This window comes from Sorghum bicolor, chromosome 5 (genome assembly GCF_000003195.3).
Source record: "Sorghum bicolor cultivar BTx623 chromosome 5, Sorghum_bicolor_NCBIv3, whole genome shotgun sequence".
NCBI classification, from domain to species: domain Eukaryota; kingdom Viridiplantae; phylum Streptophyta; class Magnoliopsida; order Poales; family Poaceae; genus Sorghum; species Sorghum bicolor.
In genome coordinates, this window is record NC_012874.2 from 58,450,064 (window position 1) to 58,461,797 (window position 11,734).

The 11,734-nt window shown below is 44.0% G+C and overlaps 1 protein-coding gene across 1 annotated transcript; it reads right to left on the reverse strand.

The window, feature by feature from the left end:
- On the reverse strand, positions 373-1,216 carry LOC110435766 (proline-rich proteoglycan 2-like). Its single transcript, XM_021461802.1, has 2 exons — positions 1,047-1,216; positions 373-963 (listed from the first exon to the last, which is right to left on the reverse strand). Exons 1-2 carry the CDS (start codon positions 1,170-1,172, stop codon positions 625-627), a joined length of 465 nt encoding a protein of 154 aa, XP_021317477.1. The 5' UTR covers positions 1,173-1,216; the 3' UTR covers positions 373-624.

Sequence of the window (11,734 nt, forward strand, 5' to 3'; positions counted from 1 at the left end):
CCCAGAGATACGCTGAAAGAAAAGCAGATCACGCGGAAATTGCGTCGTCTTTCCCAAAGAAAAAGAGAATAAAATGCGCAAGCTTCGCCAAGTGCCGAACACCAGGATCCTGACGAAGCCAAGTGTAAGTCTGGTGGAATAACAGTCTTCGTCAAGTGCCACGAGGCTGGCACTTGGCGAAGCCTCTGCCTTCGCCAAGTGCCAGCCACGTGGCACTTGGCGAAGCCCCTCAGCCCGTGACTTTTACACTTGGCTTTCCCAGCTTCGCCAAGTGCCGCACTTGGCGAAGCTGGGAAATTTTATTTTTTTTTTTTTAAAAAATGTCCGGGCTATTTCCGCGCAATCCGCTATTAGGACAGCGTATCCATCGACAATTACTCATCACATATATCACAATATATCACAATATAGCACATATATCACATATATCGCAATACAACCATCGACATGTCCACAACCACATATCATCCATCACAATCACATAAACACATCGTCCATCCTCGACGAACACCACGTCCAACACATAGTCCATCACATAGTCCATCACAATCCATAAACACATAGTCCATCACAATCCATCAACTAAGTCCAACACATAAACAAGTAAAGGGACGTGCGAGGTACCTACGGCTCCCCCTGGTGAGCAGAGTGTGAATCCGCCCACTGGTCCCACACAGGGTCACCCTGCTGCGGCTGAGTAGAGCCACCCGGTGGCGGACGAGGGAGAGGCGGCCACCCGGCCTGCGGAAGAGGGCCACCGTAGACCCCGGCCTGTGGAGGAGGGCGAGTCGAGTACCCTGGCCAAGTGAACTGCGGAGGGCACCGAGTGGGCCACGTGTACTGCGGAGCAGCGCCAGGGTACACGTACTGTGGAGGAGGGGCACCGTGCAACCCTCCCTGTGGAGAAGGCCCCTGTGGAGAAGGCCCCTCTGGTGGAGTCGGGTTCGAACCCGCTGACTGTGGCTGCACAACAAAGTAGGGAATCCGTTAGTAACTGTGAGATGATTGCAAAAGCTAAAGAAATCAATGACTTTGAAGGTACTCACCGGGGTCCCGAAATACATCACTGGCCCACCACCTGCCTGCGCTGCCTCTAGTTGCTGTAGTAACGAGGGAGGGATGGGAGGTATTACCGCACCTGGTATCTGAATCGCCCCAAAGTAGCCAACCATCTCCTCCAAGACCTTTGCAGTGGCAGCTTGTACCTGGGCCTGGATCTGTTCTTGCATGTCACTTTGCATCTGATTCATCTGAGCAATGGACAACGAAAGAAAGTGAAGTCACTTGAAAGGCCGCCACCATTTGCGCCGAGCTCTGCTGCCGAGGTCGTATGGGCACGGAGCTGCTCGTGCTCCTCGACCGAATCGTGGCGAGGTTGTCCACGGAGGACGAGGAGATGGCGCTGTTGGCCATCCAGTACCGGCCGTGCTGCTTCCGACGTGGCGATACCAGGTGCACAAGGTACCAACCCTTGAGATTATTATTCTGTTGGCATGCCCATGGGAGATAATAAACTTGTGTGGCCTGTTGAGCCACAATATAGACATCATCTCCATGATACACGCGATCATGTCGAATTTCGACTTGCCCAATCTCAGGTGCTCTTCTGACGGCATCTGGATCGAACCAATGGCATCTGAATATAACTACATTGAGAGGTTTTGCACCCTCAAACGTGAGCTCAAATATTTCTTCAACTATGCCATAATAGTCGCGATCATTGGTGCCGGGCGTACGAACTCCGGTATTCGTGGTGCTTCGATTGGGCCGACTCTCCTCATAACTTCTCGTGTGAAAGCGATACCCATTGACATCATAAACTGTGAATGAGTTGACCCTATAGGCGCAGCCACGAGCAACCTGTTTCAACTCATCATCAATATCAGGATCCTTGATGGCCTGCGAGGTGATGACAGGTATAGATCGTTACTGTAATTGCTCATACAAGCAAAGTGGAATGTAAAAAGATCAAACATGGTAAGTTAGACGATACCTTCGTACTAAACCAGGAAATGAAATCGGGCGAATTATTTTTGAGAAGGTGGTCTTCTTCTTGAGCAGAAGGTTCCCAATCCTTGGTCCAGGTTTCATGAATAAATTGCCGTTGATACTCATGCACTTCATCAAGGTTGAGCAACAAGTATAGCATGATCTTGCGCCACTCAGGATAGCATAAGGTCTTGGGGGTACCTGCACTTGCTCTTCCGAGTTGCCCTTTGAAAAGGCTCAGGTTCGACAAACTCTCATTGTCATTGTAACGGGAGAGCGGATTGTGCACGCTAGGAAGATTATCTGTATAGTAATTGGTTGTGATCATATGAGTAGATGTTGGGTTTCCGAACGTCCAACGTGCAAACTTGCTCCAAACTTTTTCAAATTTTTACCATAGTCTTCCCATACCATATCAAGGCATGTGGAGAAGTTTCGTGGATTTCGGAGTTCATTTGATTTTTTTATAATTAAAAAACCCCACGCACGCAAGTTGGAAGCGTTGCCCCGCGAGCACGCTCATCGAGATTTGGTGCCAGGACATGGATTTCACCTAATTCCACCCACACAAGCAAGAATAGCAATGTTGTAACCATAGGACACTATTATTCCATGCACCTGCAGTTCAAATCGAATTCGTCGAAAAAAATGCAACGAGTCGCAATTAAATGAAAAAAATATAGAAAAAAAACTTCAAAATGCACCAAACCTTGACAAGTTACTAAAGATAGGGTACTAAACCTCCACAAAAAATTTGGGAGCAAAACTCAAAAAAAAAAAGTTTTTGACTTCGCCAAGTGCTAGGGATGGCACTTGGCGAAGAGGTCTTCGCCAAGTGCCAGCAATGTGGCACTTGGCGAAGAGGGCTTCCAGGCAATTTCCCAGGGTCCTCTCTTCGCCAAGTGCCACATGTATGGCACTCGGCGAAGCCTTGTCTTCGCCAAGTGCCAGACGGAGGCACTTGGCGAAGCCGACGGCAAGGGATGGGGATGGATGCCGTCAGGCTTCGCCAAGTGTGTTTCTTCGCCGAGTGCTTGGCACTTGGCGAAGCCTTCTTCGCCAAGTACTGGCTTCGCCAAGTGCCAGGCACTTGGCGAAGCCTTCTTCGCCAAGTGCGCGATTTTTGGCACTCGGCGAACTCTGGGGCACTTGGCGAAGCCTGGGTTTCCTGTAGTGGTTGGTACATGCTAAATGGTGGAGCCTAGAGAATTATAGTGATGGTGGTGATGACCACAAGGTGATCAAGTGCTCAACTTGAAAATGAAGAAAGAGAGAAACAAAATCCTATGGAGACCAAGAAAAATATATTGCTTAGGGTTTTGGTTTTGGTGATCAAGCACCATAGAAGGTGTGATCACACTTAGGATAGATAGCCGTACCATAAAGAGAAGAATTCTTTGACATTGTTCATGTGCATGCATTTAGAACCTAGTGAGCTAACTTAACTCCTTTTAAGAAAAATATTTGTTAAAATGCTAACACACTTGTACACATGGTTTACACATGATGGCGTTGGAACATTTACAAAGGAGGTGGAGTTTGAGGGGTAGAGAGGGGTTTGGGATCCTCTCTTCTCCCGCCAAGCAAGCTTAGCGGGATTTGGCGCTTTTGTAGAAATGGAATGCATATTTTCTATTGCGCTAGATGCAGAATTTAAAGAAGTCACGGGAGTATTTCTTACTAAAAACACTCACCAGACGCTGACCACGGAAGCGTTAGACGTTATGCTAGCGTTCGACGTGTGCTGGAGTTTCGATGCAGCACACGTGGGTCACCACTGAGTTCGGCGCTCTAGCACCGGATGCGGCTGTAACAGTGTTGAGCGTCTGGTGAGTTGTGACATCAGTAGAGTCGTGAGCATCGTTTTCAAGCAGTGTGTGCTGAACGTTGAGGCGCGTCCGATGGCATACCGTCGGACGCGTCTCCGAGTGGGTCTAGAACTCTCAGGGTAGCATCCAGTGTGAGGCAGGACGTCCAGTGCGTAGCACCTGGCATGTTTGACGCCTCCTAACCAAGTGCGTTCACGTTTAAGTGATCGTTAAAGATGAATGGCTCAGGTTTAATTGGGGACACATGGCAGCAATCGAGAGTTGCTGGTTGGGCTGTGTTGGACACTGATGTAGGCATCGGCGCATCCGACGACCCCGACAAAGGGTGCTCTCAGAGCACAATGGCTATATTTGTAGGGGAATGATTTTAAATACGCGGTGGCCGGCTCAAGGGTTTCTCTGTTGGCACTTTGACATACTTGACATCCTTGTGAGTCTAAGCAAACACCTCTCACTCATCTCCTTCATGGATTCATCATCTTTGTGAGATTGGGAGTGATTCTAAGTACACATTTGCATGAGTAATTGCATCTAGTGACACTTGGGGATTGTTGTGGCTGTGGAGTTCTTGTTACTCTTGATGGTTGCCACCAACTAGACAGTTCTGAGCAGTGGAGGAGTATTGGCACGAGTTGGTGATTGTTTGTGGCCATCTCCCAGTGACTGTGAGGGGGCCTATACCTTCTCTGGTAGAGAGCCGAAAGGTAGCTCAAGTAAATTGCTTGTGTCATTGAGCTACCTCACTTGTAGGTAAGTTCTTGTGATGTCCTATGTGAGAACGAGGTTCGTGCAACACCTCTTAGCCACTGAACCACCAAGTGTTGGTCGACACAACGGGGACTGGCATGTCGGTAAGTATGCGAACCTCGAGAAAAAAAATAATTGTGTTCATCTCTTGTGTTTCATTGGATTTCTTCTAGTGATTAGTCTTCATCATATTAATTCGTTCACTTGCCTCTACATGGCGGTATAAAGATCGCATACTCTCTATTTATTTTTCTGCAAAGTAGTGTTTTTAGTTTTACTTAACTAGCTTTCTCTTGTGTAGCTTAGTTCACAAGTGTAGCTTGTAGTGATATAGCTTTTATGTGCCTAGTGATCTTAGCAAATGGAATTGTTGGATAGGTGGCTTGCAACCCTTGTAGAGCTAGAGCAAATTTGTATTATGCCTTTTGTTACACTAATCATTTGATCTAGTGATTTGTAGAATTTTTAAATAGGCTATTCACTCTCCTCTAGCCATATTAAGACCTTTCACTAGTCGTGTCACCAATGTTCATGACAAGGCAGACCAAACCATCTGTTGTACATGTTCTAAAGGAACCTCCGTGGACATGGTTGTACATGTTGTGGCTTATCAAGCCATAACCCAGCTGCGAGAGGAGATGTACATGTTGAAAGAAGCCTTGTTCCATCACTTTCCCATCAAGACTGAGATGAATGGTGTGTATGATTTGTGCATGGTGACACCAAGATATTCGTTGTGCACCCGTATGACTGAATTTGTGAACAGCCAGAGTTTGATGATCTAATGTTTGGAGTCAATATTGTGGTACAACGGCTTTGCAACACCGATCAGAGCCTAAAGTGAGGATGAGGATACCAGAGAATATCTTCTACTTCCATACCATCACTTGTTGCCTACTCACTTTCTGGTATAGTTCACGAGCACTACGTGAAAAACTGACTAAGAGAGCGCCCCCCTCCCACACTGTAAGGGCGGCTAGCATTTGAACCGCTCTTACAGTGGATGGGCCGGGAACCAGGAAGCCAGCCGCCCTTACAGTGTTCACTGTAGGGGCGGCTGGTGTTACCAGCCGCCCTTATAGTGGGGGAGGCACTGTAGGGGCGGCTGGTGTTACCAGCCGTCCCTACAGTGGTCTGTAGCATAAGTGGCCAGCCCACTCTTCTTCCTCCCCGAGCCACTCACTTCCACTCGCAAAAAAAGGTTTGGGAGGCCTTGGGCACCTCCCTAAAATCACTCTAGGAAGGGGGGGAGGTTTTGAACTTAAATCCTTTGGTGGGGAGCTTGTTTAAGGTAAGAAAATGCTATTCCCACCCTCTAATCCAAGTTTTATTGGTTGGTTAGTGAGTAATTTACATTTTGGTTTTCTCTCTCTTCCATGGAGCTTGAGCTTTGTGTTGACCAAATTAGAGCTTATCTACGATGCTATTAGTGTAGAATAGGTAGAGACACCACCTTGCACCATCAATTAGGTGATATAGCTTGATTTTAATGGAGATTAATTGTAGTTTCATGTATGGAGAGAAAAGACATTCTAGATCTAGAGTTTCTTTTTTTTTTGTTTTTGTTTCATAAAATTGGAATGTGGTTTGGCATGAATAGTTATTGGTAAACTAATAGTTGTTGCTAATATTGATTGTTTCTAATAATGGTAGATAATAATTGGTAATATTAATTATGTCTAATAATCGTTTCTAACACAATTATTACTAATAATGATAGCTAATAATTATTGATAATAATGGTAGATAATAATTATTACTTATTAATTGTTGCTAATAATGGTAGATAATAATTGGTACTATTAATTATGACTAATAATCGTTTCTAACACAATTATTTCTAATAATGATAGCTAATTGTTGCTAATAATGGTAGATAATAATTGTTACTTATTAAATTGTTGCTAATAATTATTCTCAACTAATTATTTTTTATTTATATAAAGATGGAGAATAGGGCTACTTGGATGTATGGTTTGTCAAGATACTCGCAAGCCTATGCTGATGAGGTGGACAAATTTATTACAGTCGCGGTGAATCATGCAAAGACGTTGTCAGCCGGAAATAATTGTTCAGTTATTTGTCCCTGTAAAGATTGCAAGAACCACTTAGCAACTTATGATGTGGAAATCATCAGATCACATCTGATTAGGCGAGGATTTGTCCCAAACTACACAGTATGGCTTCATCATGGTGAAGTAATGTTTCTTGACGGCAACGATGATGACCAAGAAGACGATGCTGAAGAAGGCCAATTGTTATCCCAATACGCAGACATGTTTGAAGCACAAATGCAACATGATTCAGCCAATGAACAAGCACGTGGTGATGATGCCGGTGGTGTCGACAATAATGATGGGGATGTTGGCGGTGTTGACAATAATGATGCTGGAGCATGTGAGGGGGATGCAGAAAACTTTGACAACTTAGAGGAAATGCTTCGGGCCATTGGACCAGAAATACTACAACAGAAGAAAGGTCTAGAAAATCTAGAGCGGGTGAAAACAGCGTCAAAGGAGAGTGTGTATGGTGTTGAGAAGGGCTGTCCAACACACAGGACACTGCTCTGTTTTGTGCTTGAGCTACTCATCCTGAAGGCTAAGTACGGCTGGTCAGACTGCAGTTTTGACGATCTGTTGCATCTTCTGTCATCTGTGTTGCCACTGCCGAACTTAGTTCCCTCCAACACATACCATGCTAAGAAGGTCATAAGTCCATTGACAATGGGAGTTGAAAAGATCCATAAATGCCCCAACCATTGTATCCTTTTTCGTGGTAAAATGTTCGAAGGTCTGGATAAATGTCCTCGTTGTGGGGCAAGTCGGTACAAGGACAATGACCTTTACAGTGGCGGAGAAGCCTCCACCGGGAACAAGAGGAGTAAGAAGGGTTCCAAAAAGGTGGTACAAGAATCTCGACCTCCAGAGGACACCCCATTAGGCAACGACGCAAAGAAGAGAAAAATTCCTGCCTTGGTAATATGGTATCTGCCAGTGACCGACCGAATGAGGCATATTTTCCTGAACCCTAAGGAAGCCGCACTCATGACATGGTGGGACGATGAGCACAAGGTCGATGACGATGTGATTACACACCCGGCCGATGGCAGTCAGTGGCAGGACTTCGATAATAACAACCCACTGTTCAGTTCAGACCCAAGGAATGTACGGTTTGCCTTGAGCACCGATGGAATGAATCCCTTCAACGAGAGGACGAGCAACCATAGCACTTGGCCAGTGATCTTGACCATGTACAACATCCCAACGTGGCTGTGTCAGAAGAGAAAGTATCTTTTCCTCACTGTTCTTGTTTCTGGCCCTCCGCATCCAGGCTTTGATATGGATGTGTTCCTCGAGCCTGTGATGGAAGAATTCGAGAAACTATGGAGGACAGGGGAGCTGATGTATGATGCATTCCAAAAGGAGACCTTCACATTAAGAGCAATAATATTGGTGACTATCAACGACCACCCTACGTTGTTTGCCTTGTCTGGACAAATCAATGGCAAGATGGGATGCTTAGTCTGTCTGGATGATACTAAATGGGTGTACCTAGATGGATCTAAGAAGACTGTTTACATCAGAAATCGTCGCTTTTTAAAGCAAGGTCACAAGTACCGTAGCAAACTGTACTTAAAGTATTTTGGCAACATCCCAGAGGATGAAGATCGACCTCCGGCGAGACGTCATGATGGACAATATGTGTTCCAAATGGTGAAAAATATAAGCGTCATCTATGGAAAGAAGAAAATGGATGGAACACCTAGAGATAGAAGCACACCTCCTATTGAAGGCGTGCCTTTTAAGAAAAAGTCAATGTTCTTTCAGTATCTTGAATTTTGGCCACAATTGGAGGTCCCCCATGCCATTAATGCTATGCATGTGCAGAAGAATGTCTTTGAGAGTCTCATCGCTACCTTGATGGACACACCGAAGTCAAAGGATAGTCTCAAAGCAAGGAGAGACATGGAGCAGCTACATGTGATGCCAGAGCTTCACCCGGTACTTGAGACAAAAACTGAAAAATACACCCTACCCGCGGCTAGCTACAACCTGGACCTAGAAGAGAGGAGAAGTTTATGCACTTCTGGAAGGGGATCAAAGTCCCGACTGGTTTTCGGCAAACCCGAAGAAGCTAGTGTCGATGAAGGACCTATCATTTCCACACTGCAAGGCTCACGATTGTCATATGATGCTGACGGTGTTCCTACCAATCGCAATAAGGGCTATCAAGCCAGAGTTTTTGAAGATGGCTATCACCCACATGTGCTACTTCTGGTCAAAGATCTCACAGAAGAAGATTAGCAAGACAGAGTTGAGTGACCTACATGATTTTGTCGTAGAGACCCAAAACCAACTAGAGATGTGTTTACCGCCCGCTTTCTTCGACCCTATGGTACATCTCATGATTCACATGGTTCATCAGATACAGGCGTTGGGCCCTTGCTACTTGCATGAAATGTGGTCGTATGAGCGGTTCATGTCAGTTCTAAGTCGATATGTGCATAATCGTGCATACCCAGAGGGTTCTATGATAGAGGGCTACAGTAGTGAAGAGTCATCGAGTGTTGTCAAGAGTACCTAAAAGTATAGAGAGGGATTGGTATTCCCGATTCTCACTACAAGGGTAGGCTGGCCGGGAAGGGCACAAATGGTAGAAAAATCTTCATCGACAATGAATATGCAGAAGTGAGTCGGGCACACTACGCTATCTTGGTGAGCACAAAACTGATGGAACCATATATTGATGAACACATGGAGATCATCCAATCAGAGAGAAATGGTCGTACAGGTGATTGGGTCATGAAACAACACAAGCAACGCCTAACTTCATGGTTGAAGGACCAAAACATACAGCCTGGAGAAACCATAGATTCTATTACCATCAGTAAGTTGGCAGCGGGGCCATCAAGACAGGTGACATCTTGGAGTTCTTATGAGATCAATGGGTACACATACTATACCCACGCAAAGGATAGTAAATGTGTGAACCAAAACAATGGTTTTCGAGCAGTGGCTATCGGCGCAGGGGGACAAAAGATCGACTACTTTGGCATAATTGAAGATATATGGGAACTTGACTATGGAACTGAGGCACTAAATGTGGCCCTATTTCGATGTCGCTGGATCAAGCAACATGAATTCAATGAAATCGGATTGAGGGTCGTGGACGTTCACAACATAGGCTACCAGGATGATCCATGGGTCCTTGCTTCACATGTTACACAGGTTTTCTATATGACCGACCCGCTCAGCATTGTCCCCCCAAAGAAGAAACCTAAGCATGTGGTTATCCCTGGAAAACAACACATTATCGGAGTTGATGGCGTTGATGATGTTGAACCTACAATAAGTGCGATCAGATGCCGCTATTCACAGACTTTATTAACAAGATTGGTGTTGTGGAAAAAAACCTACCCAAAGACGTATTGCCATGGGAACGAAAAGGTGTGAAGTGGAAAACTGTTACGACGCCGGATACTAATAAATAGTCATTTGTATGTGTGTGAGACTTTATTTATGTATCCATGTGAGACTACATTTATGTATGCGTGTGAGACTACATTTATGTATGTGTGTGAGACTATATTTATGTATCCATGTGAGACTACATTTATGTATGTGTGTGAGACTACATTTATGTATGTGTGTGAGACTACATTTATGTATCCATGTGAGACTACATTTATGTATGTGTGTGAGACTACATTTATGTATGTGTGTGAGACTACATTTATGTATGCGTGTGAGACTAAAAATAACTCAAAATGAAAAGTTGAGTGGTCCAAACCATCTCAGATGAAAAGTTGACCATTACAACAAATGTATTTCTTGATAAGGGGAACAAACTTTGTATTCATGACTTTTGCATCTAAGACCATCTCGGATCCGGTCAAAGTGTATTTTCTGAAAAATCCAATGTTTGACTTGGTCAAACTAGGTCAAACTAGGTAACAAAAGATCTCAAATGAAAAAAAATTGAATACAACATAGTTAGATATCATCAAGGTCTACCTTTGATACACAATACATTTTTGCATTTGGAAAAGTTACAGAAAACTCAGTTCACATGTTTTGAAAACCCAAGGCGTGGCTTGGTCAAACCTGGTCAAACGAGTGAGTAAATGACCTCAAATGAAAAACTTTTGAATACAAGGTAGATAGAGCTCATCAAGATAAACATTCCATATGTAGGACATTTTTGTATTTAAGAAAGTGTTTATAAACTCTAGTAACAAATTCTTGAATCACACAAAGACTTTATGAAACTACATGCGGGACTTGTGGATTTAGAACTGCACTTTCTTAACGCTTTGTCAAATGCAAAAATGTCCCGTATATCAAATGTATATCTTGATGAGTGGAACAAAATTGCTATTCATGACTTTCGGAGTTGGGGCCGTCTAGGGTCCCGAAAACGTGCGTGTAGCCGTGAAAATTTGAAATTTCAAAATTTGAGTGGTCCAAACCATCTCAGATGAAAAGTTGACCATTACAACAAATGTGTATCTTGATAAGGGGAACAAATTTTGTATTCATGACTTTTGCATCTGAGGCCATCTCGGATCCAGTCAAAGTGTATTTTCTGAAAAATCCAATGTTTGACTTGGTCAAACTAGGCAATAAAAGACCTCAAATGAAAAAAATTGAATACAACATAGTTAGATCTCATCAAGGTCTACCTTTGATACACAATACATTTTTGCATTTGGAAAAGTTACAGAAAATGACCTCAAATGAAAAACTTTTGAATACAAGGTAGATAGAGCTCATCAAGATACACATTCCATATGTAGGATATTTTTGCATTTGAGAAAGTGTTTATAAACTCTAGTCACAATGTCTTGAATCACACATAGACTTTATGAAACTACATGCGGGACTTGTGGATTTAGAACTGCACTTTCTTAACGCTTTGTCAAATGGAAAAATGTCCTATATATCAAATGTACATCTTGATGAGTGGAACAAAATTGCTATTCATGACTTTCAGAGTTGGGGCCGTCTAGGGTCCCGAAAACGTGCGTGTAGCCGTAAAAATTTGAAATTTCAAAATTTGAGTGGTCCAAACCATCTCAGATGAAAAGTTGACCATTACAACAAATGTGTATCTTGATAAGGGGAACAAACTTTGTATTCATGACTTTTGCATCTGAGACCATCTCGGGT

Coding starts and splice junctions, on each gene's coding strand:
- LOC110435766 (XM_021461802.1), bottom strand. CDS start 1,172: ATGGTTGGCTACTTTGGGGCGATTCAGATACCAGGTGCGGTAATACCT. Junction 964..1,046: donor TGATGTATTTCGGGACCCCG/GTGAGTACCTTC, acceptor TTTGTTGTGCAG/CCACAGTCAGCGGGTTCGAA.